This window comes from Crassostrea angulata, chromosome 1 (assembly GCF_025612915.1).
Source record: "Crassostrea angulata isolate pt1a10 chromosome 1, ASM2561291v2, whole genome shotgun sequence".
Taxonomy (NCBI): Eukaryota; Metazoa; Mollusca; class Bivalvia; order Ostreida; family Ostreidae; genus Magallana; species Magallana angulata.
The window spans coordinates 44,682,194-44,709,178 of NC_069111.1; the positions used below are offsets into that span (position 1 = coordinate 44,682,194).

General features: G+C 33.5%; 3 protein-coding genes, 1 long non-coding RNA gene and 1 pseudogene across 5 annotated transcripts; 1 reads left to right on the top strand and 4 right to left on the bottom strand.

The window, feature by feature from the left end:
• Positions 1-603: 603 nt before the first annotated feature.
• Positions 604-3,878, top strand: LOC128183870 (uncharacterized). The gene is made up of 4 exons (XM_052853106.1): positions 604-644; positions 1,225-2,121; positions 2,760-2,901; positions 3,364-3,878. The coding sequence occupies exons 1-4, from the start codon at positions 630-632 to the stop codon at positions 3,774-3,776; spliced, it is 1,467 nt and encodes a 488-aa protein (XP_052709066.1). The 5' UTR covers positions 604-629; the 3' UTR covers positions 3,777-3,878.
• Positions 3,144-7,023, bottom strand: LOC128184019 (uncharacterized). Its single transcript, XM_052853343.1, has 3 exons — positions 6,395-7,023; positions 3,965-5,792; positions 3,144-3,450 (listed from the first exon to the last, which is right to left on the bottom strand). Exons 1-2 carry the CDS (start codon positions 7,010-7,012, stop codon positions 3,969-3,971), a joined length of 2,442 nt encoding a protein of 813 aa, XP_052709303.1. The 5' UTR covers positions 7,013-7,023; the 3' UTR covers positions 3,144-3,450; positions 3,965-3,968.
• A 264-nt stretch (positions 7,024-7,287) lies between these two features.
• On the bottom strand, positions 7,288-9,226 carry LOC128183943 (uncharacterized). Its single transcript, XM_052853219.1, has 3 exons — positions 9,195-9,226; positions 8,393-8,551; positions 7,288-8,246 (listed from the first exon to the last, which is right to left on the bottom strand). The coding sequence occupies exons 1-3, from the start codon at positions 9,207-9,209 to the stop codon at positions 8,085-8,087; spliced, it is 336 nt and encodes a 111-aa protein (XP_052709179.1). The 5' UTR covers positions 9,210-9,226; the 3' UTR covers positions 7,288-8,084.
• Positions 9,227-17,416: 8,190 nt separating this feature from the next.
• On the bottom strand, positions 17,417-19,407 carry LOC128192647 (uncharacterized; annotated as a pseudogene).
• Positions 19,408-21,211: 1,804 nt separating this feature from the next.
• On the bottom strand, positions 21,212-23,388 carry LOC128165888 (uncharacterized). 2 transcript variants are annotated; one of them, XR_008241103.1, is made up of 3 exons: positions 23,319-23,388; positions 22,142-22,242; positions 21,212-21,312 (listed from the first exon to the last, which is right to left on the bottom strand). It is a non-coding gene; the product is annotated as an uncharacterized LOC128165888 (long non-coding RNA). The 2 variants fall into 2 exon arrangements; XR_008241100.1 differs by lacking the exon at positions 23,319-23,388 and adding an exon at positions 23,116-23,178.
• Positions 23,389-26,985: the final 3,597 nt, after the last annotated feature.

The following is a 26,985-nucleotide window of genomic DNA, read 5'->3' on the forward strand; positions in this document are numbered from 1 at the left end:
AATTTGAGTCTCATTTGTTGAGTTATAAGAGAGTTACAGAGCTTGGAATTTTGCGCTATGTAAACAAAGCGTTTGTTTACGTTTTGAACGTTGAAGTAAACATTTCAGTTTCAAACCTAAAACGAATGTGTTAAACGTAAGGAATTGTATATATATGCTTAAAATGAATAAAAAGATAGACAAATAAGCTGGAAAAATATTTTTTTTTACTGGTATATGGAACCTATGTAAACAAAAACAGGGCACGAGCCTTGTTTACATGACAAAGAATTGTGAGCCCTGTATCTTGCTTATAACTCTACAAATGACTCTCAAATTTAATTTGATCATTAGAAATGCATTTGTAAAGCATTGTAAATAATAAAAATGTAAAAATAAAATTTGACCAAAATCGTGACCATGCCCCTTTAAAACTACTTGACAGTTCACTGTCACTATTTTTAAAGTATCAGTCACGATAAATTAACAAAACAGTATATAAAACCTCTAACCTCATTGTAAACAAATCTGAAAAATCTGGCACACATTCTCACACCTCTCACACTAGCCTAGTACCCGAGGCCTTCCGAGTGCAAGCACGAAGGCCTGGAATCCCCTGTCCAATGGCTGCGCTCTATGTTGAATCCAACATGGCGACTAGAAAGGTAAAATAACATAGACACACTTATAGTTAGACCTGTTTGGCCTTTTCTTGCTGGTTCATATGCGAATCAATAACATGGTTAGACTTGATACAACATTTTCTTCGCTTATTTAGCTTTATACGGCCCTGAACCGTCGATTGAATGTCCGAACGGGAGTAATAAGTGAGCCCTGTATATCGCACAATATAAACAGTGATACATATCGACACTTTTGCTCATATATCTACTCATTTTTTAGGTAGACAAACATTTCAAAAGTTATTTACATGTCATGATAACACACAAAACAACATACAATGCATAGATTCAATGGAATGCCTTGGTGTAATTGGTTAGCACACTTCATGCTTCAGAAGTTTATCATGGCATTTGAAGAGGTCCAGGTTCAAATCCTGGGGGTATTCCGCTTGCAATTTTATGTATTTTCAGTATTCATAATTATAATCTGCATGCTCTCAGTTTTTAGTTATAAAGTGAAGGGCTGCAGTTTCAAACCTTTAAATTATGAACTTGATTTCACAAATTCATAACAAATTTTACTGTAATAGGTATTCTTATATATTTTATTTTTTTATAACAGCTTAATGAAGATGACATTAACAAGGCACTTGTAAAATTTAATGAAAGAATTGGTTGCAAGATTGACAATCTGAAGCCTAAACAAAAAAATGCCCTTCATGATGTTGTGAATGGACATGATGTCATTGCAGCATTACCAACGGGTTATGGGAAGAGTTTGATTTATGAGCTTATTCCATTTGTGCTGCAGGACACTAAAGTTATAGTTGTTGAGCCACTCAATGTGATTATTAATCAGCAAATTAGCAAATTAGACGGTATGGCTGTACAACTTAAAGAGCTGAATCTGTGCAAAGCAATTACAGATGGGCATTTCTCCTATAGTTTTATCTACAGCCACCCTGAGAACATATTAGGCAAACCATCAGTGAACAAATTTTTTCAGTGCAGATGTTTTGAAGAGAACAGAGTTGTGATAGTCATTGATGAAGCCCATTGTATTTTGGAATGGGGAGATGATTTTCGTCCTGAATACAGTAAACTAGTTGAACTTCGAGCTGTGCTTCCTGAGGCAACATTTCTTTGTCTTTCGGCAACACTTTCCATCAAAGGTCAGGCTGATATAAAAAATTGTTTATCTTTGAAGGACTGTAGGATCCATGGTGAGATTCCAGTGAAGCCTAATATTTCAATTACTGTTTTAAGAAGACCTGCAAGCTCTAAGGATGTAACATTGTCTTACAGACATATTCTGGATGTCTTATTCAATGAACTGAAAGTTAAATTAGGTGCTACTCCACTGACTATTGTGTATTTCAATTCATCACTGAACTATATAGGATTTGCCTATGAACATGCTTGTCGAGTCTTGGGGAACTTGGTGTACAATGGGGAGAAGAATCCAGAAAATGCCAGAGTTGTTATGTATCATGCATCTGTGGAATATGGGAGTGAAAAAGTAAGAATTAAGGAACTCAATGTCTACCCAAGTTACTCGTATAACTTGGGTAGATATTGAGTTCATTCCTTATAATTTAATTTTCTGTAATTTACTGTACAAATTGAGTCTGTTTTACTTTTAAAAATGATATTAATCTGTTCAAAATTCAAACGTAACGTCAAGCGGATTAGTACGATTTTGACGTTGGTGCATTGTGAAGTGTCTTGTGACGTGCAAACCAGGTTATACAATTTTATTTAAATTTTTCTATCCAATCAAATGCCGCGTTACAACCAGAATTAAATTATTTGCTAATAACACAAGAATCACACAAGAAATCCTTAGTTTAAACAGTTTCACATGAAAAATTAATATGTAAAGCTAAGCACTGTACAGGTTTGACTTGAAAGTAAACTAGAAGAATGACAAATTCAACAAGGTCCCCAAAACATTTTGTAAATTTACATATGATTTGTTTATGAAGATGGTGTAAAAAGAATATTTAGAGATGGAAGTGCTATGAATTGTTTTTTATAACATATAATGGTTGAACTTGATCGAATGATCCCAAATTTTCAAGATGTCCTATGCTATTGTAAATCATCAAAAATAGTGATACTGGGCTCAAACAAATGAATTTGATTTTCTTTTATCAGCTACGGGAATTGATATTTCATCAGATTTCCTCAGAGGACAGCCCTCTAAGGATCATATTGGCTTCTTCTGCCCTAGGGATGGGAGCAGATTTTGGCCGTGTGGAAAGAATTGTGCATGCAGGTCCACCTAAGAGTATTGAAGGTAACTTTTTTAATGAATTTTATCATCTTAATATGGATTGAAATAAGTATTATTCCTCATCAGAATTATCAGAATATAAAGGGAAGAAACAAGAACTATTTAATAAAAAACATGCAAGATGAATGAAAGTCGTGCTTGTGTAATTGTAAAGCATGAATGGTTTTAGGCTTTGTACTGACTGGCCAGACTGGGTCTTTCATTTCTCTTTTTAATGCAATCAAAATTAAAAACATAATGCAGTCTTCAGGTTTATTGCTAAAAAAATATTTATATCCTGAAAAAGGACAAACTACAAATTATTATGTAAAAGTCATTCTCCTGCTACATATTTAATACTTCTATATGACAAATGGCTCCAATTGGTTTTGAGTTCAGTGAATAATTGATAATTCCAACTTAAAATGATATCTTATGATAACACTTATAGTATCACAGTAATCGAACAAGTTTTTCTTCCAACAGCTTATATTCAGCAAGTGGGTAGAACAGGCAGAACAGGGAAACAGGCAACAGCAATTTTGTTTTTCAACAACAGTGATGTAGGTAGGCCTGAAATGAACAAGACAATGAAGTCATTCTGCCGAAATGAATCAACTTGTAGGAGAAAAATCCTTAATGATTACTTTGGATTTATGGATGACACCAATGAGAGTGAAAATAAAGCAACTTTGTGCTGTAACATTTGTAATCCAATCTTAAATGAATGGTATTCAGTTTTACCTCTAACGCAAGAGCTAAAATCTTCCATCCGACAATCATTGTCGGATTACAACATATTAAATAACTTGGAGATATCCCCTTACCAAATAGAATCAGTCATCCACAATTATTCAAGATATGTGGAAACAGACAGTTTCATTCAAGATTTGGTTTGAATCAAGCACATGCAGAACATTTATGTACCATTATCAAATTAAGTGTGTCATTATAATGCCTTTCAATCGTTTTTGCTTTCCAGCACATAATTAAAGTACTTGTAATGAAAAAAAAATCAGTTGTCTTTATTTTTGAGTGGTGACCTAAAAAAGTGAGTTGGCTATATATTGAATTATAATTCACTTACCAGATTAAATGCCAAAGTCATTGATAATCTCGTATTGATGACCCCTGATCCATTCTTGCAAGTGTACAAAGTTGATATTTGCAATGGGACTTGTAAGTGGTTTTGTATAGCACTGAAGACTACGACCATCATTATTTTCAAAAGGCCTGACACGCAATAGCCTATGAATGATATTGAGCTCATCCTCTTCTGAGGAAGGTGTGCTATGTCGTTTAGCTCTGTAAAGTACATGTGTTGTTTTATCATAATTTGCTGATATTTGTCTCATTCCTGCTATGGCAGACGATCGAGACTGCACTGATGACTCTGTCTTATTTGCATGAAGAGACTTCAGATGCTCTTTTATCTCCTTCACAAAGTGTTCCATGTGTAGATCAGCTGGAATGTTTGTGTCTGCTTTGCCTTTCTGGTTAACAAAGAGTCCATAGAATGTTTTTTTAGCAGTCTTTAGGTCCAGCAGGGAAGTTTGCAAGAAAAGGAATCTTAATATTTCTAAAGCATACTTGGATCGGTTATTGTTCCCTTTTAAAACACACATGGTATATTTCATAAGTGATAAGACAATTTCTCGATTGGGCATCTTGATATTTAGATTTAAACACTGATATAAAAGGCCAATTTCTAAAACAGTTTTTCCATAACCTAACACGGAGTCATTTCTATTTTCTGAAACACACCTATCAACAGTAACTGGAACATTCAATATCAATTTTCCTCCATCAGGAAGAACATATGTAACTTGTTGGTAAAAGTTCATTGGCTCTGCAAGGTTAGCTTTAGCTTCATTCAGTATGAGAGTATCTATGAACTCTCCTAGAGAACTTGCAATAACTCTCTCTTTTTCTTCCTCTGTTGCAGAGGAAATATCTAATGCTGCAAATGCATGGTTAGGTTGCGAGTTGATCGTTTCCATTTCAAAGAAATGCATAACAGCATTAACTACATAACCTGAAATGAAGGAATCTGCGAGTTCTTTACAATCATTGTAATGATTTTTTACATCGTCTCCATTTGCTTTGGTCCTTCCCAATGTGATTTTCTCCGCATTTAGTGTTCCTAAAGCAGTACCACTTTTTCTGTAGAGAAGTTTGTAGAAAAGAGTTAATACTGACATCTGCAAATGGAAAAATTCAAATGTAATTGGAGTAAGATGTTCGAATCTATCCTTTGGTGTGATGGATGCTGCACGGAGTCTCTTTGCACCAGAGAACCTCTCTCTTGTAAGCTGATCCCCCCCTATATGAATCAAAATGTTGTTTCCTCCACACACATTTTCCACAACATTCTCATAAAAGTCCAAGATTTCTATTACATCGGAGTACTTCTGTTCATTCTTTGGCAGAACTGGTAAAGGAACACTTGTATGGACTTCAGAGATGTCGTAGTCATCTGGTCTGAGTTTTTGTTTAATGTTCTCTTTGACAGATTTAAAATTCTTGAAATACTTGCAGAATTTACATAGAATTTCAAGAATTACAACAATGTAGCAGTTTTTAATATTCTCCCAGTCTTTTTCTTGAGGTAAAAAAGTATTTGGTCCTAGCTCCAACAATGGCACTTGTGGTTTTGCAGTAGAAAGTAGGCTGAAGTTGCTGTGCTGAATAATGGCCATGGATGCAAACCAGTGTTCCATATGTGACTTCATTGTTTCTCTTTGATGACTAACATCAATCATAAAGTTCACATTATCTCCAATGAATCGAAATTTCCGGCCTTCCTGGACAGCATTGATAAGTTGTGAGTTAAAGTGTCCTCCAATCTGTTTTTGTGTTCGAAGCATGACACAGTGGGATGTTGTGATCCCTAGTGGTTGCAATCTGTCATACACCTTAAAAAAGAAAGGAAAGAGGATGCTCACTTTTTTATTTTTAGTTAGTTTTAGTCTGTTTCCATACAAGTAAATATCATTTTTAATGGGGCATCATAAAATACATATAATTTTTTTTTTATTTAGTACTTATTTACATTAATTACTTGCATTCAAATTGCCATCAAGATTGAAAGTAAAACTTATCTTACCTTAGTCTACTTACCAGCTTTTGCTTTAAAACTCAACAGAAATAAAACTTAATACAAAACATTTAATTAGTAATCAAGATCCAATTTCATCATATAAAGGCATACTCATCATTTAGTACAAAGAATGCACAGTAAATGATTGAATGGATCTTTGAAAGAACAGGATAAACATCAGCAGGGTTTGTCTGAAATGTATTTAAAATGTAAATAAAATATATCAATTCTGCTCAGTGCATAAAAATAAGTTGGAAAGAATAGAATAAGCAAAATATGAAAAAATAAGCAATAATTGTCAAACTTGAAAACTTTCAACAACATTTCAAAACTTGTGAAAATAAGAACTTTCAACAGTAGTTAATTAAACATGAGAACTTTCAACAATAACAAGTATTCATATGTAAATTTCTTTACCTTCTGGTGTACTCGTTCATCAGCCAGGGAGATGGACACTACTCGTTGCACTCTTGAAAGGGAATTACATCTCCTCTTCATGAGAATGCCATACATCAGTCCTACTTCTTTTACCACATGCATGTAGTGTTCATCATCCTCAGATTTGTTAGTGCTTGTACAAACATTCAGCAAGACCTGGAGAAGCTGCCTCTGCTGAACATACATTTCTTCAATAATTTTTTCCCACTGAAAACTCCTCAAAGCTTCAAAATCAAGTTGACTTAAATAACTGTGTCCTTTGATACACATATATTTGGTATTTTCATGAATTTCTGCTAAGAAGAGTTTCCATAAGCACATTTTAAATGCTTTTACTTCAAGGATTGCCCTACAAATGTCTAATACATTACAACTACAAAAAAGTAGGGTGATGAGGTTAAGAATTTCTTTCCCTTGAAAGTCTGAGTAGATATCTGTTTCTAAGGGTCTTGTCTGGTTTAAAGCACATTTTAAAAGTCTTTGTGGTGTAGCCCCTTCCTCCAACAAATGATCACCATCAGCAATAACTTCAGCTGTTCGGGTAGAAGTAGTTCTAAAACAGTCAAGTTCAAAAGATAATAGGGGCATAACACTCATCTTTAAATGGAAGCAATTTCATTTATTTCTAAAAACTGCAATTTCACCAATGGAGTGTTCACTGCTTAATTCAATATTACATGTACATGTTTTTGTTTATTTTACAGCCAACATATTAAGGTTATTTAAATGCACTATGTCTTAATACAAGTAATTATCAACCCAACTGAACAACCTAACTTTATACTGTTTGCAACACATACAACATGGAAAAAAAACCTCATAACTGGAAATGAAAGATCAGTTTGACAGTATCGGTCAATTTCCTGCTCTATTGGTTTAGCCAAAATTTCTTTCTCGACTTCAGATATACTGGTATGTAAGCTGTCCGAGGCAATGAATCTCCGGTAAAAACTTTTACAGGAAGCACCTGTCATTATAAATTGCATTCATAAGAATATGTTAATAAAAAAAAACTTTAAGAGAGCAACAGTAGGGAATCAATTTCTGGAACTGCCTCTTATGAATTTCCAGTAGCCCTTTTTCACAATACATTTGTAAATCTTAAGATTTTAACTGTAATAAAGAATCTCTTACAACAAATTGTTATTCATTATCAGGGTTTGGTTAATGTTTCTTTAGCTCTTATATTTTGAAACCTTTTAATCATATTTTTAACACAGTACTTTCATATATTTTACAACCTCACCAGTTCGGTTTGTGCCCAAGTCTGCATTCATATCTTGAGCACAGTTTTTCCAATATTCATTGGAAATAGGGTAATCAGGAACTTTTTCCTGCATATAACTGGCCACATAATTTTTCTCTTTATCATTCCATCTGGAAGACTATTTGAAAGAGAACCTAATGGACATTGTGATATTCGTTCTGTGGCTAAGTGAATACTTTAAATCATTATACCACAGTTTATTCTTTTCTTATCTGAAAGTAGCAAGATAGCAGAAAGAAGAACACCTGACTAGAGATTCAAATTGCCCTGATAAGAATCCTAATTGGGTTTGTCCTATTTTCTTTTCTTTCACAAGTGCATGAAATTTATATATATATTGATTCATACATAACTAAGTATATACATGCAGTATTTAAAATTTAAATATATTAATATAGCAAATCATCCTACAATTGGGGCTTTTTTGGAAGCTTGAACGGGGGTCTTTCCAGTAGGTGTCCCTCTACATCTCTTTCTGCTGTTACTTGACGTGTAGGAATGTTCGACATGCATAAACGAGGGCATCTTTTCCTGACATGGATGGAAATGATTGTGTATTTCCTCCTGTGTATTGTAATGAAACAGAAAAACTCTGCTGTATAAATTTGCTGCAGTGCTCAAAGAAACACAAGTGCATGAACCTGCATGTGTTAGTGTTTCTATCAGTATATGAGGTATTTAATATCAAAATATGTTACAACTTGTCCTACCAGTACCACTGGGGCTTTTTTTGATGCTTGGCCGTAGGTCTTCCCCTTCAGTGTCCCTTTGCATCTCTTTCTGCTGTTACATGTACTAGTGTATGAATGTTCCATATGCATGAATGAGGGCAACTTTTCCTGACATTGGTGGATATAATTTTCCTCTGTCTAAGATTAAAACACACAACAAACTATACTGAACAGCAATGCACATGGACATCATAACTAACTAATCAGCCATATCGGTGGCTTGACATACACTAAGTAAAGCGGAATACCCCCAGAAGTATGAAGTGTGCTAACCAATTACACCAAGGCATTTCACTGAATCTATGCATTGTATGTTGTTTTGTATGTTATCATCAGCCATAATCAGCCAGATCGGAGGCTTGACATACACTAAAGCGGAATACCCCCAGGATTTGAACCTGGACCTCTTCAAATGCCATGATAAACTTCTGAAGCATGAAGTGTGCTAACCAATTACACCAAGGCATTCCATTGAATCTATGCATTGTATGTTGTTTTGTATGTTATCATGACATGTAAATAACTTTTGAAATGTTTGTCTACCTAAAAAATGAGTAGATATATGAGCAAAAGTGTCGATATGTATCACTGTTTATATTGTGCGATATACAGGGCTCGCTTATTACTCCCGTTCGGACATTCAATCGACGGTTCAGGGCCGTATAAAGCTAAATAAGCGAAGAAAATGTTGTATCAAGTCTAACCATGTTATTGATTCGCATATGAACCAGCAAGAAAAGGCCAAACAGGTCTAACTATAAGTGTGTCTATGTTATTTTACCTTTCTAGTCGCCATGTTGGATTCAACATAGAGCGCAGCCATTGGACAGGGGATTCCAGGCCTTCGTGCTTGCACTCGGAAGGCCTCGGGTACTAGGCTACTCTCACACAAACTTCACACACACGTAAACATAAGCGAAGTCCGATCCCGATTTTGTCCACTGAACACATGTACACCGATCCCGATACTTATCGCGCACCTGCTACCGCCGCATCCTGCTTATCATTAAAGTGTCTCTTCAAGTCCTCAGTTTGTCACCTATTTGGTCCAACACATCGAATTTGTGTCTTTTACCCTTGGTATCCAAAGCGAATACTTTCCCGTCGAAATACCAGGCCTGGTCGATTCTGTCGTCGTTGTTTAGGTCGCGTATTAGATGCCCGTTCATTGTTGTAAGATGGTCGTGCATAAAGAAGTGTTTTTTAGCTGAGCGTCCTGCCACTTGCGGATGACCCTTATTTTAGTTTCGGAATTCCTAAACTTGGCGGTGACGGGTCTCGGCCCATTCTGTGTCCCACCTCCGGGAATTCTGTGGATAACCGTTGATTGTAAGATCTGTATAAGGTCCTCTCTATGTTTCTCCGTTTTGTTTTCTTTCCAGTTGGTGAACTTTATATTGGTTTTTTTAGCGAGTATTGTTGGTTGCTATTTGAGAGCTTTAGTACAGCTTCAGCTGTAAATAGACACTTTTCCAATTTTTGAGACATTTCTCTAAACTCACTAGCTTGTTTGTGAAATTTTTCCTGCAAATTATTAAAGTCTAGACTAAACCCATCGGACATTTCTTTTGTCATAGTATTGAAATGTTTGGAATTTTCATCTAGTTTCTGCTCTAACTCGTTTGCAATTTCTTCTTTGATTTCTGCTTTAATTTCTTCTTTTATTTCAGTTTTTATCTCTTCCCTCAGTTTAAACAATATAGCCGAAACGATTTCTTCTATGTCTGATTTTTTAATCATTGTTCCTTTAATTTCATTGAGACTTTCTTGAATTGCCGTCAATTCATCTGTGTCGACCATTTCGGGGGCACCATAGGGGGCGATTCTCTACTGCTCATTTTGGCGCAATTACCAGGCATTTTATCTAAGACAGTGCTAGATCTAGTTGATGTAAGGGTTGTTTTCAAGCATAGCTGCGTAATTCTTTGCTGTTTAGTTGTATCTGATTCTGTTGTCTTTTTACTTTTCTAGCCCCTGTCTTTTCCGTCTTATCAGCCATTGTGAACTGTTACTCACGGATTTGTAAGAATTCCAAAAGTCCAAAATAAAAGCTTTATTTCAGAAAATTGATGGAGAAACCAATACTTATAAAATGTTACCATGAAAACCGTTAAATTTTTTTGAAATAAGTTTTTTGCGGTTTTTTTAATAAGCCGAAATGAGAAACTGTTAAATTTTAACATCCATATCAATATCCATGCTTTTAATATTTTATTATGAAAATCGACATCCGTTGCTATGGCAACAAGGCCAAAAAAAATTTAGGAAAAACAGAAATGTAAGATGATTTTGATATGCTTTAATTCCCGATTTTAGAATTTTTTTGCATTTTTTTAGTTGGAAATCAAATTTTTCATTATATACCACAAAAAGCTTTGTTATGCAACAGAGAAGTGTTGTTTCTATGGAAAATTAAGTTGCGTTTAATCACACAAAAATTCTTACTTTTTGAAAAATCCATAGCAACGGCAGTTATTTTTAGAAAATTTCAGATTTTTTTTCAAGTGTCATTAAAGTTAAGGACATACTTTATTTTTACTCACCTTTTAATTTTATATATCTATTCATTATAAGTGAATAATAGCCATTCGAAGATGCCAAAAATATTATAATTTTCCTTATTTTTAAGCTTGTTACCATAGCAACGGTTCTCAATTTTCATATTTAAATTCTTAATTGAGCAATCATTATAGTGTTAACCAAAAAATCCAAGATTTGCACTTTTTATTCAAATTAAATGAAGAAAACAGATTTTAAAATTTCTGTTGAGTAACCATGGAAACGCTCTAAAAATATGCGTTTCTCCATAATTTTTTTTCTTTCATTTGAAAAATGACAACTATTTTTAATAATATATTCTACCCTGGAAACCCCAAGTTCTGCACATTATTTACAATATGTTCTAAAATAAGTATTAAAGTGTCATTTTTACATCTTTACCCTCGTTTACCATGGCAACGGGACCACATAGCAACAAACCAATGGTGTTAGGCTTTTTTACTCACCAACGTTTATCAAATTGTCAAGTATGAAGAAAATCCGTGACTATGCGTGGCCACCGAATTTTGATTCTTACATAGAATTGGTCTTAAATGTTTTTTGCTTTGTTTACGTTTCTCAAAGGAATAAGACGGCATGAATGCGTGTAATAGCTCTCTTGGTTCGCACCAAAGTTTGCGATACTCAAAACGAGTCTTCAAACCTCACGGAACCGTAACGGTTAATTGCGAGTGAAAGGTAAGCCATTTTTGGCAAAGCACTATGGGAGCTAGAAGGACTGCTGGTATGCTGCCCAATACTAAGTATTTGTTCTTGATGAATATGTAGGTTCAACTCGCGCTTTTTCCGGCGCATTGCAATGAGAAATCTTACACATGTAACTGGCATGCAATTCTCTAAGAAATGCTCAGAGCAATGATTTATAGCGATGATAAGATACATAAAATTTCCATGCAGAGTTTTTAAGCAGAAGATTTATGCAATTTAGATAACAGAATTCCTAGAAAATTGATTTACCGGATCACTGACAAAATATTCAAAAATCAATGTGTTGATGATTGGAAAAAATCCACTTGTTGACTACCTCACAGTCATCGTAAATCTGCCTGAATCATTCAATTTGGAATATTGTCCAAGTTATTTCCAATCTTTTCCTTTCTGAGAATGAAACGGATTTCTACTCGTTATTAGAACACAATTTGTCACTTAAATTACATGAATTTAGAAATGTTTGGAGTATTTTAGGATTAAATGCTAACTTTATAAGAGGAACAAACAACACTGCCTATTCATGAAAGAGCTGATGATTAATAATATTGGTACATGTAATACTATATGTATTTTCTTTAAATATGTAAAACCATTTTATACCACAAATCGAATAATGATCAATCTTCTCTTCTTGTAATTTTGAATTTGCAATCACACGCATTCACCAAATAAAATTACCCGTAGATGTTGGGTCAATATACCGTTAACCAAAAACAGTCAGTTAAAAAGCTATACGGAAAATAATGAAAAAATGCTCTTCGGTCAAGTTTTCAAATTCATATTTGTTGTAACATGTAGTATTTGTATGCACGTCATTAGTATTAATTTCATTAATCTTACTAATTTAATTTACTCTCTATACTGTTGTATAGAAGGGATTAAGAGTCCAATAAATGGAATAACGAAAGTTTTAATACTTTATCTCGTGTTCATTGAGGAACTAGGTATCCAAAAAAAATATAGATATTAGTTGTATTATTTGTAGATTATTTTTTAATCATTATGGTAAATAAAATTATTTTATTTTACCTTCAAGTTTTTAAATGGTTTCTGACCATAATGAGAAGACTGAGGGGAACTTTGTGAAATGAAATAACGAATCAAGGCAAGAGCACAAAACCATATTACATTTGTATTTAAAGCTTTGGATGTTAAAGAAATAAATTGCTTATAAGAAACTATGAAGTTATTGTGATAAATGTGCTTTGTGTGACTTTCACTTCAAGCATTGCTTCATTGTATTCAGTTAGTAACAAAGTAAATATCATCAAAAGTGAAATGAAGAAACAAATCGAAAGTGTTTTTTTTACTCTTTCGGTTGTAGCTATAGAAAGCGACATAACTCTTCGTAAATTAAAATACTTAAACTCCCGTTAACATCATTCATTTAAAAGGACCACCATGCTAGTTATCGAGATAAGCAATCTCCATCAACACAACCATAACTGATTAATTTTAAATATCTTTTCGGAACCGAACACACAAATAGAATAGTTTTTGTTTTACCCCTTTTTAAAAAATATACAGGGTGGTCAAATAAATCATAACATCAATTGAAAGTAATTGACTATCAAGAAACACTTGATTTCAAAGATATCGTATGTCAATATAATGTAAAAATCATATCCTGACAATAATGAGCATCTTTGTAAAATATTAAGGAATGTATCACAGAGTAGCTGTAGAACTGTAGCTCCAAGGGAAATTTGGGTTGGCAGGGTGTTTTAAGGGGCTGGACGTTTGAAATGGAGTTCATTATTATCTCCAAAAAATATGAAATCAGTATAGAATAAAAGATGCTCAGAATGGTGTAATAAAAATGGAAGTTGTAAAAATGCTTATCTTGTCATTGGAAATTTAAAAAAAATATTTTGTTAAAAACCATTCTGATTGCACACACAAGTACTCTAGAGTTGACATTAAAAAGATGCTTGAGTTTCTAATAGACACCATCTATGTAGTTTTTGTAAATCAAGTCTTCCAACAATCTATCTTGGAATTCCAATGGATACCAATTGTGCCCCATTGTTAGCAGATGATCTATTTTTGTATTCTTATGAAGCAGAATTTATTCAAAAACTTGTACGTGAAAAAAATAAATCACTCGCTGTGGCCTTCAACTCAACATTCAGGTATATCGACGACGTATTATCAATTAACAATTGTTTTTTCCATACTTACGTCGACGCCATATATCCCAGTGAACTTGAAACAAAAGACACCACAGAGTCTGCGTCATCTGTTTCATATTCGGATATTTTACCGGACATGGTCATTGATGGTAACCTAGCAACACAACTTTATGATAAACGCGATGACTTCAATTTTTCTATAGCCAACTTTCCTTACTTGTGTAGCAATATACCTTTATCACCTGCATGTGGTGTTTTTGTCTCTCAGTTGATTCGATACACAAGGGCATGCTCTTCGTGTTAACTGTTTCTATTACGAAGCAAGCTACTGACAAACAAGTTGATAAAACAGGACTATCAACAGTCTCGCTTGAAGTCATCTTTTCGTAAGTTCTATGGTCGATACAACGACCCTGTTAGCAAATACAATCTTCCACTGGGTCGCATGCTGACTGACGTTTTTCTTACTAATTGTTAGACCATAATTAATCACCTAATTGTCTACGGAATTTTCCCGATCACGACGATGTGACCGGTCAGCAGAGGATGCTCACACCTCCTAGGAACCTGATCCTACCTCTATCTATTTGGATGTCCGTGTTGCTCTGCTTTGAATTTGTATTTCCTTTGTTGGATTTTTGAGATGGTTCACCGTTTGTCATTGTCATTTTTTCATGCCCCACCAGTGAACAAATAAAGCTGGGCACGTATGTCAATATGGATCATTAAAGATTAAAAAAGAGTTATAGTTATATCCTTCTCATATTTGTTAGGAGGAGGAAATATGTCAAATCGAACGCCTTTCATAATCCATTCCCGCATATCCCTCTGGTCTTCTCTCTGTAGAGGAATTACTTCATTCATCATGTACTCGAGGCCAATTACGTATCAGAGCGCTTAAGTTTGCTTCCTTCTTGTAACCATAAGATGCCATTCCTTATTCTACCTCAGGAATAATGTTTTCATGGCAAATCCGACATACTGTTAATCTAAAATGTATACCATTAAGGTGGTTCACTACATCTTGAAATATTTTCTTAAATCAGCAGAAAATTACTCGATCATGACAGACATCGTAATGGATAAGAAGTCTTTAAGTCAAATAGGCAAACAATGTGCAATTTTTGATGAAAAATGACATTTTCGAAAATTTAATTCAGTAAACATTAAAGCTGCTTGGTCCGATTTTATATCAAATTTTATGCACGCTTTTAAACGATGGCTACGCTTAGTATATGTATAATAATAGACATTGCAGTAGTTTTACCCGTCAATTATGCCAAATTTCAATGAAGAAAAATACGTACAAAATTTGCTAACAAAACAAACGACATTAAAAGGTACCGCGTTATTTCGCCTCATGTTAAATTTCACCCCAGACGACGAGACGGGTATGGTTGTATTACGACTTTGACATCGCTTTAAATAAAGGTCGAAATGATCAGACAAATTACAAAAAAAACATGTGTACGTTTTGTTCGCTAATATTTCCAAAGTCTGCTTTCTTTACAAGCGATGCATAGCATGCGGGTTGAATAACCGCAATCATTCGGGGGACGAAACCAAGCGGTTTCCTTTTCTAAACATTCCCGTGATGCATTTTGGTTTGTTTTTTCGTTTGCCCAAAGAGAAATTATTTTTATTTACTTTGAATATTTCTAACTTTGAAAGGAGACTGATTCTGCTGGTGTAAATAGGAGAAAGTCCATAACTTTCTAAGATAAATGATTTGTATGGAAAAAATTTTGATACTGTAATTACAAAAAAATCGGACCAAGCAGCTTTAACAAATGCTCCAGGCGAATTCGAACTTATGATCTGCGGTTCAGAAGCCCATACTTAAACCACTTAGCTATGACGATATACAATCCAATCGAAAGATTTAGAGTGACTTCGATCACGAGCTATAGTAACGAAAGTGAAACTATTGTTAGATCGAACGACCAATAGTTCGACTAGACTGACGTCACATTTTTACTATAGTTCTACCCAAATCATTTCACTGGTTAATCCGGTTGGAAGATGGCGGCAACTGGCGAGTTTTCAACTTTTGTGACCGTATATGTTTAATTAAACAATTTCTTTGACTTTTCAATGATTGCCTAGATTGGTAAAATGTAGAATTGCTATTTTAGGATGTTATTTTTTAAGAAGCCAGTAGTAGTTCCTAATATAGCAGGCAAGACAATTTGTTTACCTGGAACTTGAGTTATGATAGCCCGTTTGGCACACAATATCCAAAATGGAATATAAATTTATAGATATATACAATGCAAAAAATCTGAAAATGTTTAATCTTATAATTTTATTTTAATAAATCTCTTGAAATATGTATAAATGCAACAACTTGTATCATACATAAAAATAATGTATATATAATGTAGTAATCATATTTATTGATTTCAACCTGTTACAAATGTAAACATACGTTAAGTTCACAGGAATTGATAAGTAAATACATGCATTGCAATAATATGCAATAATAGGCTATTTAGTTTTAACTTACACATTGACGGGTCTACATTTCAGATGTTGTTGCACGATTTTATGAAACCAGAAATAAGACAATCACACTAAATTTAGATTTCATGGATGGAGTTTACAATTCCGAATAAATTCACTACACATATTTTCTTAAAAGGAATAGTTGGTAAGATTGATTCCAATGAAGTTTACTATCAATGCCAGTAATCAATCTCCTGGCGTCAACAGTATGGTGGCATAAAAACCCCTTGTTTACCAAAACTTTTTTAAAATGAGGATTACCTTATTTTTTGTAATCTTAATAAAAATTCCAATTTTTTGCACTGTAAATCTTTATTTTATTGTGCAATCGAACACAATCATTTGATTATAACTGTTTTAAAATCAGTTTGAATTAAAGTGTTAAATCTGCTACCTTGAGGAACACAAGGAGCAAAACTTGTACTGAAGTATTTAACCAGGAGGCACATTAAAATAATGCGTAAACTGTGGTAAAATATTCAGCGATATTCCCTTAACTCAATTAATTGACATTTAATTCACATTTCAGCATGCCAAAACTTCTAATTAAAGGGGCAAACGAGCTTCAGTGTTATTTATGATGAAAATGTGCAACAACAACTACCATCTCCAGATGCAGGTAAATACAGCTGTAAAATATATAATTATATATTATATATATCCCCAAGAAATTGACTCCATTAGTAATAAGCAAATGCAAGTCTACATGTACTTGTAAAAAAAAATGATGCGTGTCCGGTATGGTTTTGCCTTATATATACAAACATTGTTTCAAGTTAACTTACTATTTGTAAACAATAATTTTTAAAGTCTTTATGTTGAGTTACGGAGTAACTGCAATCATAAAATCAGGGTTAATGTATTTCGTTTTTTAAGGAAATATAACCAGCCACTTGAATAACTGATCAAATCTGCAAATGCATATAAAATATATCACGTCATGAATTTTTTGATCCCAGGTTGAAAGACATGATTTTTAAAAATGCTAATTGAACAACAAAAGTCAGAGCCACAATTTGATAAACCACCACCTCCAGCATCACCACCCACCAGCCAGTCGGATACTGTAGAAACTGATTCTCCCTCCTCATCATAGTCAGTAGGCTATGTTCATGTGTGGAAGGATAGGGAGGAAGACATGCTTGTCCACTTGAGACATGAACGTCAGGACCTTTTTTAAAATCAAGAAATCATGGGGTTTTAAATCATAGTCTAAATCACTGCTAGAAGAACTAACGATCAGAAAAAAGGAATTCAATTCCAAAAATGAAAAGTTTCAAGAAAAAATGCAAAGGATGGATAGATTTCTCGGTTTATTCGAGAAAAGTCTTTAGAAGAAATAGGCTGAATAATAACTGAAAGTAAAACAATGAAATAAGAAAAGTATTAATGTTCTCTTTTGTTAAAGGAACAATATGAATGATAAATATCCCAGTTTTTTGTTTGCGTTTTGCTAAATAGGTTTTTACAATCATACTATTTTGTCATTTTTGGATACTAAGAAGGTAAGTGCAATAACATTTCTTGCTATTTCTTTTATTACAAAAACTGTTGAAATGTTGTTCAATTTTGATTAAATTTGAAAGTCTTGAGAAGTGTTCATATTGTTCAAAATTATTCTCTTTTGTATACATGGAATATTTACTCTCTTTCTTATTTTGGTTTCAAACCTAAAGACTTGTGTTCTTTGAAAAGGTGTTTTATTCTCGTTGCAATCAAAAAGTCAAAGTGGGTACTTAAAAAAATAGAGAGATATAATGTAACATTGTATATCTTCCATTAAAAGCTAAATGGGTTTATATCATTTACTGATAAATTTAAAATGTTTCATAAAGTATATATTTCAATACTGAATCTGTATCTCTAATAATATCCATTTACATTTAAACAACAATTAATACACTGAATTCTTCTAATTTTCAATGTAATGAAAAATTATAATTACATGTATAACAAAATTACTTGTTTTGTTTTATCACAGTAACACAGTAAGAATATTTATGATCCAAATGCTTTGAGTAAATCTTTCCATATATTTTCTGCAATTCAGGATGATTTTCGATGACTGAAGTGGAGAAAATAAATGTTAGCTCTTTCATCAAGTTCTTTTGGTCGTCTATGGATGGAATGAAGGTTCCAACTCCAATGTCATGTGGTGCGGAAGAATGACAGCCATGTTCAGTTGGGATAACTCTATCCACGATGGCGTACACATGGAACAGATGAAGAGAAAGAGTTTTCCGATCAGATGTTTTATATTATGGAAGTATGTTCTTGTCCCAATTGTCTCCAATTATTTGATATATGACACTTCCTCCTTCAGCCCAAGAATCACGAATCTTTAAAATGTCTTTGTCCAACACATCCTGCCAGTCACTGAGCTTTCTCTTTTGAGTGAGTGGGTGTACGGTAAACCCAACATGAGATAGTCTTTCTATGTCCTAATATAAACATAACAAATCATATAAGAATGCCTTTATACTTAAGGGTTAATTGTACCATGAATCTATAAATTTACTTCCATTTTAAAAATACCGGTACAGGTTTACTAAACAAAAGGCATCAAAGATTTGAAAAATGTAAAAACAATTTTTTAAGGAAATATTTCACACAAAGTACATGTATACCCGCTATGTGCACCCACCATGATATAAAAGAAAACCATTTATGTACTGCATAACAGCCATCTCCTGACTTCTTGAATGACGTGCTATGCCTACAGTTTGCAAAGCATCAAGAAATGGTTTGCTTCCAACAACAGGTTGAATGTCAGACACAGTAGCTGTTATTATAGATAAAAGTGCTGGACACATCATCTGCAGTTTTTGGTAGATATTCTCCCACCGGAAGTTGAAAAATCTGCATGGGTTTTCTGTTGGAGTAGTGTTCCTGAACCTCTTTTTGAAACTGCTTTACATTCATCTTGCACAATATTCCGGGAGCCTTGCACTAACACCATTGGGTTATGATTACGCAAAATGTCAACTATGGTACTGTCTGCATTTCCACCTCTTATTATATCTTTGCAGATCTGTTGGTGGGCATCCTCTTTGATAGTCGCAGATTTTCTCTCACTTGAATAGTGCACCACAACCTGGTAGTTTAAAAAGCTATCAAAATTAAAATCAAATCATGCAAATATCACACCTCACAGCGTACTCAATATTCAGGGTCATGAACCCTGGGGAGCATTCATTATTGTCCCCAAGAGAGACAACTCTTGAAAACGTGCATTAACTATAGTCCATTTCTTAATCTTATTAAAATAAATAAATTGAGAAAAGTTTTCAAAGTATTTTAATTATAAATAATACATATAACAATGATTAAAAGGCATGAAAAAGGCATGAAAGAAGAACATTTATTTATCAAATATAGGCTGGTACATGTACCTGGTGAATATTAAATGTATATTGCTTGTAGGTGCATGCATAAATCTACACAACTACATTCAATTATTACACTGTGTTATGTTAACTAAAAAAAAATACACAGGTTTTAAGAGATCTTTTTTAAAATGAATTTTCTTAAAATGAAATATAAGTTAATGAAATTGCATACTAGTATATCATTCTAAAAAAAATCATAATAGTAATAGACACGAAGTTCAACATAAATAAAGTGATACATTAGATGGATAGGATATAATGTACAGCAATTTAAGATTTAGATGTCATTTTTCATATGAAAGGTAATTAAAACTCCATACCATTTAAACAATGAAAAGGTTGCAGAAGGCCTATTTGTATCTAGTTGAATATAATGAAAATAAATTAATGACCTTGTACATACATCATTTTAAGAAAAAAAAGTAATAAACATGCTGTTCAAGAAACTAAAGTGATATATTATAGGAATCAATAGGTTATACTGTACATCAATTTTAATTATATATTGGATTTGTTTCAAAACATTGGAATAAACAAAAAAAACCTTTTATAACTTATTTAGATAAAATAATATTCTTAAAAAATATTAATATTTGTATTTCATGGCTAAAACTGAATATTTTTCTGTCGATTTCTTCTGTTCATGAACAAGACCTATACCTTTATCTGATACTTTTATATATATTATGTCAATTTCCCATTGTAACTAAGTATTTTTGTTCTGTTTGTATACAAAAGAGTATATAAAAGGGACTTAGACACGATTTGAGCTTAAAATTCAAAATTTTATATTTCCATTTTCAATATTTAGAATGGTTGATATTGGTATTTTTAATGCTTTGTCATAATTTGAAAATCAAATACTGAGTTAAAAGAAAGATAAAGAATTAAATATTCTTTGTTTTGTAAACAAAGCGCAAGTCTTGTTATTATTTACATATGTGTTTTATTGGTGTAAGTTTCATTCAAATGTTGCTTTTTTCTATTAATAATATCATTTATGTTAACATCAAATCAGTTTACCTTCTTTTCTATGAATCATTTTCTCAAAGAAGTGGTAATTTCATACTTTATATTATTTGTAAACAAACATAAGACTCGAGGTTTGTTTACATAACAATAAATTCTTACCCCTGTATCTCTCTTATAACTTGACTTCTAACATTCAAATTATGGTCATTTATTCAAAATGTGCAAGTAAATCATTTTATGCATAAAGAAATTGAAAACAAAATTTTTATCTAAAATCGTGTCCAAGTCCCTTTAAAAAAAACTTGTATAAAATAGTGACGCTAAATTCCAATTTTAAAAAAATAGCTGTTTCCAAAAATGTTACATGTATATGAATATGTGATATAAAAACATATGTTAGATGGTAGGAAAAATACAAATTAAGTGCACTCGATAAAAAGTTTGCTGGTATTCATTATGTGAACACAATTCATCCAGTAGCAACATAAATAAGAATGTTATGAATAATGTGTATAGATCAAATTCTTCTGTAAATCTTGAAAAGATGGTTGGTAAAAGGGCAGAATAAGGTTCCATTCTAATCCTCATGCATTCCATTCAAGAAATATTCATTAATGTCATGGTCTGGAAACTAAAATAGAATAAACATAAAGTGTTAAGAGAATTACATGTAATTTTTGCAAACATTGTGCACTCATCAAATATTTACATGTACATATTCAATGAAGTTATTTATGGAATGTGCAATTACTAACAATGTAATCTTTTTAATATTGTACATACATGTATTACATCATTTTGCCACTAATTTTAAACCCAGCTGACAGTTTCTTTTTGTTATATATACAGCGTCAAAAGATAATTGCATCATGTGCATGTACTTTCAGTAATTTCAAAAGCCATAAAAACATTTCAGTACTACAAAACACTTTAAATTTGTCAAATGATTTTACAAATGAAATATGTACTAATATACCAGTAAGTCACAAGTGATATATACCGGGTACTTTTTAAAGCAGTACAATGTATCACTTATATGACAACATCAGGAAACCTGGCTCAATCAATTATGCACACACATGATAAATGTAATGAATGTGTAACTTCAATGGTGTAACTTCAAAGATATTTAGATATCCAGTGGACAGAAAGATATTAAATATATTGAACAAAGATCAAAGTCATAAACACTTATGTAACACTTATGTAACTTATGATTGTCTGTATGAGTTTCAACTATCAACATTCTATGTACACCAAAATATGATTGCGTCAATAACAAAAACTAATCTGAAAAACATATTTTCAGCATAAGAAATTCATGGGATTACTGCAAATCCCATTTTCTCAGAGAGTGTAAAACACATCTCTTAAAGTTTGCTTGGCTTTCAATCAGCTTAAACCAAATATATCTACATATGGAAGACAAGTTGTAAGTTTATTACATGACAAAGAAGTACCTTCTGGGCTTCAGCAGACATGACTGGGTCATTAGCAATATCAAATTGACAATATTTTCTATATTCCCGATCTTCAGATCATCTGGAAGCCGCAGGTAAATCTGTAGATTAGAAGAAAAAAGATACACTAGCTATCATTACAAAGCTAAATGCTGTCATTATCAAAACAAAAGGGTGTGTCCTAGATTACACTTTTTTTATGGGCACATGCAGTATCTGAGACATGGTCAAAACATTACCATGATAACAGCTATAACAACTCATTAAGTGGGAAATGACATATAAATATAAAACTTGTTATGCCTTTTCGTACTCTCTCTCTTTCTGTCTCTCTCTCTTTCTCCATGATCTCTCTCAACATCTTTGTCAGCAATATTTCTAGTGCAATGTGGCATTATTGAAATATATATATGGTTCATGGAAGCAAGGCAATCAATAACAATTACATGTACACTGTAATTACACACACACTCTCTCTCTCTCTCTCTCTGAGTCTATCTCTCATACTCTCAATCGTATAATGTTATATTTACATAACAAATGCAGACCCTTGATTCATAAACACTCTCATCGTTAATAGATAAATAATACATAAAGTTAACAGTTTGAATGAGATACAGATATCAAAACCACATGTACAATGGATTAAGTACAGTGTACATTGTACATGTACGTGCCGAGGAAATTCTGTATGGAAATGACTGAAAGCATGATTGACACAAACTCAATATTCTAGGAAAAACATACAATATTTTTTTAACGTATGCTACGTAACAATATGTGTAAAAACTGACTATAATACACCTGCATACACATTTCATACTAAAACATGTCTTTCAAGTCACATTTCACAACGACCATTAATCAGCTGTTAATTATCGACATTTTAGTAACATGTGTACTAGACTTAATGCATTTTAGGCTTTTAAAAGAGTTTTTGAGTAGTTTAACAATGTAAGTAAGTATGTTCTTACCGACGAATGACTACTCCTTAGCACGTTTTAGATTGTTGACAAAATCGAGGATGGCCGTTCAGACGTACTGTTTCATGCTGAACAAAATTTAACGAGATAAGGCTAATCACCCCAAACTTCGACTTCACATTAATAAACAATTGTTCTGCAAATTTAAATAATTTAAAAGCTTGCCAATATAAGAAACAAAAACTTTTACTTACTTTTTCCATTTAAACTCCTCTCTCGATTTTCACGAGTATTAGACTGGTCTCGTTAAAATCCCGAGATATACGAAGTTTTGACTTTCTCGGGTTTTTTCTTTCTTTCGTGAATATAAAAACCAGAAAGGTTCTGATTATGCTAATAAGGCTGTGAGGTGTGAATAAGATAAAATACATTTAAATACTTTTTATCAAATTAGACATAAATATACACCTTTTTAAACAATATGATCTTTATGACTAATTATTTACTAATTTTCAGTTACATGTATACATGTATGTTTTTTAAATATTTCTCATACTGATTTAAAGTCATTGTATAAGCTAATTAGTGAAACATTGGAAAACTTTATCTCTCTTTCTTTCTCTCTCTTCCTTTCTTTGGTTAGTGTACAAGTTTTTTTCAAAAATTCTTTTGTAACATAATGTTAGAATGAACATAAAACAGAAACTCAACAAATTAATATATAACTAAATTCAAAAGAGCAGGATTCTCCTTCTGGGTGGGTTCTTTTGTCAGATATAGTAACCTTTGCTGATTTGTTTTCTTTTTAAATACATGATTATGTATACCCAAAGCACACTAAAACAAAGGTAACAAAGTTAAATTTAAAAGTCAACAAAAATATTCATTACAACTACATGTAGTATTCTGCTTTTCTGCAATAACTCAAAATAGATAAAACAAGAACAGATGTAATCCTAAAATAACCAAACAGATAACATGGAAGATAACAATTTTTTGAATATTTTAACATTGCACCTCTACATTTCCATCAAGGGAACATTGGTCAAATTTGTTCTCTTTGCCAGAGAAAAGGGTTCTCTTTGTTTTTGGAACTGGTTCTGTCACAATTACATTTATTATAAATTATTACACGTGTTAAAGTAGGAATCAGTAGAATAAAAGAACCTAACAATACCTTTTACGATTTTAAGCCGTAAAGACACGTGACGGTAAGCATTATGACATATATATATATATATTGATTTGTCAATTAAGTTACCATAAACTTACCTGACAATTTTGTGTTTGAGTACTGAGTAAGCAAGCACATCTAACATAATTTTATTTTGATTGCTTCTATAACAGCAGTTATGCAGTACATATTTGATTTGAAAAATACATTTTAAAATTCAAAAACTGTGACCAGAGACGTATATACTAATATACATCCCTACTGTGATAGATACTTTAATCCGAAATATTAAAATCTATGTCTCAATTCTTATAAAATCTATTTTGAGCAAAACACACACAACAAAGGCAGTTTTTAAACATCTTATAAAATTTAGACATATATGTACTTATAATTTAACTTACCAAAGTCTTGTTCTTTTTCACTGACTTTGCTCAGGATCTGTAAACATAAAAATACAAATAACAAAACTTCAATTCCTAAATTTAATACTATAAATCTTTCAAGAGAGAGACACTGAATGAAGTTTTTTTTTTTACCTCAGGGTGTGGTGCAATTTTTCTGTACTTCGTTAACTCACGGAATGGGGACAGTTTCACAGGTGAAACAAACGACACTTTGGCGAGGGAGTTTGCCGGTCCACTGCAAGTACCATTCGTGTCAGGGGGTTCGGATCAGGACGTAACATTATCTTAGTAACAGACGTCCGTCTGGGAGAGGGAGGGATATAATTTGTGTTCTATATACAAAATCTATGCTTTCCCTGATCTCTTGTTTTGCAGCATGGTTTTTCTCATCTGTTTTAATGACAGACTCAACTGATCTGAAGCATTTTCTGCATATACCCCCGTCACATTCTTGGATGTCGGATCTTTCAATCACTTTCTTAATGTATTCGATCCTTTCCGAGTTCAATTTAAGCTTTGACTGATAGAATTTATGAATTATGTCTTTACCGTCTGTAGTCCTGTAATGCTGTACAAACGAAAACCCGCAAACAATGCACGAATCTCCCAGAACACACGTTTCCTAGGAGTCATAGACTGCGCCATATTTGTTTTCTTTCGTTTAGAACACCTCGGGTATCTACGTACGCTGATGATAAAGCCGAGTAGTCGAAGTCTCACTCAACGAATCGGAACAAGTTATTTCATTGGTTAGCTGAAAGGTCACACTGACGTGACCCTCTGTGGGATGTTGATAGATGTTTGTGTAGCGAGAAAGCGAGCGAATCTAACATCTAATTTTAATTAGATTGCAAAGGTCACTGCTAAGAGATCAGAAGTGTGGCCTCAGCCAACGTCGATGTTGCCGGATTAATCATTCGGTTACCAACTGTAATAATATTGATTTTGTATTTTGAGATTGCTCCTGGTACGTCACATTGGTCATGCTATGTTTTATGTGAACCCCGTATCTTGTAAAACAGTACTTCCGGGTGTTTCAATAACGACACGTGTTTGAGGAACTCAGCGTTCTGAATATATATTTTCCAACACCCGAAAATATTACATGGTGTCAGAATCGGGATGGAAGGAATACCGGTACCACCACCTGTGATGGACTGGGTTTTCACAAACCTGCCAGAGGCCTGGAGGAAATTCCAGCAGCACGCTCAACTGATTTTCGGTGGCCCCCTCAACATTAAAGAGGAGGAGGAACAATGTTCGAACTTACTTCTCTGGGTCGGAGAAAAGGGAAGGGACATATTTTATTCATGGGATATTTCTGCTGATGACAGTTAGAAATTAGACAGTCTTTATGAACATTTTAAAAATCACGTGCAACCAAAGTTAAACACCGTGTTCGCCCGTTATAAGTTTAACAACGAAGTCCAGGGCAACACGACTTTCGAGCAGTTTGTCACCAAGCTTAAACTTCTGAGCAAAGATTGCTCCTACACAAATGCGGACGAGATGATCCGGAACCGCATATAATTTTGGCGTACCATCCCCCAAGATAAGGGAAAAACTCATCAACGTAGGCAGAGACCTTACGCTTGACAAAGCCATTGAGATTGAATACTTCCGGAAGCAATTAAAGTCCATGGGAAACAACTCGCCCGAGGTACACGCCATCCACACTAACAGACGACCTGCATCCGGACCGGCACACGGAGCTAGTCGCCACAACCCTTCGAAGGCAAATCCTGGATTCACCCAACAAAAGTTCAGGGGACAGCGCAAGAAGCGATTTCAACAAAGATCCACAAAGAGCGCGAATGAAAAATGCGGGAACTGTGGCAGGTTACACGATGAACAACAGACTTGTCCTGCTAAAGGCAAAAGATGTGACACTTGTAATAGGTGGAATCACTTTGCGGCCATGTGCCGATCTACCTTAAATGTTAATGAGGTAACCACACAACCAGATCAAGGGGGTGTGGTCGAAAGTGATGATGATTTTTTATAGATAGCATAGACACATCTGCGCACTATCCCTGCGAAACCACAGACCAGGCATTCAGATACTTAGACTTTGGCCCGGGGAGGGTTCCCATTAAATTCAAACTTGATACTGGGTCACAGATCAACATATTACCCGTAAGGTTATTTAAGGGTATTGGTTCTCTTAAGTAGTCTGAAGCAGCCATCAAAACATCTGTATAATTACAGCAAGTCCCGGTTAGAAACCCTGGGTGAGCAAAAAATCTGAGGCAATCTGGTAAGGGAGGTAGACTTTTTCATTGTAGAAACTGATTCCATATCCATACTTGGTCTGAAATCATGCGTTGATTTAGAGTTTAT

What these genes read in the sequence shown, in the direction of transcription:
- LOC128183943 (XM_052853219.1), bottom strand. An exon ending in AAAAAGCCCCAGTGGTACTG is followed by an intron (nt 8,247 to 8,392) that starts GTAGGACAAGTT and finishes TACAATACACAG; the next exon opens with GAGGAAATACACAATCATTT.
- LOC128184019 (XM_052853343.1), bottom strand. Translation starts at nt 7,012, where the DNA reads ATGAGTGTTATGCCCCTATTATCTTTTGAACTTGACTGTTTTAGAACT. An exon ending in ATGAACGAGTACACCAGAAG is followed by an intron (nt 5,793 to 6,394) that starts GTAAAGAAATTT and finishes TTCTTTTTTAAG; the next exon opens with GTGTATGACAGATTGCAACC.
- LOC128183870 (XM_052853106.1), top strand. An exon ending in TGGAATATGGGAGTGAAAAA is followed by an intron (nt 2,122 to 2,759) that starts GTAAGAATTAAG and finishes TTCTTTTATCAG; the next exon opens with CTACGGGAATTGATATTTCA. An exon ending in TCCACCTAAGAGTATTGAAG is followed by an intron (nt 2,902 to 3,363) that starts GTAACTTTTTTA and finishes TTCTTCCAACAG; the next exon opens with CTTATATTCAGCAAGTGGGT.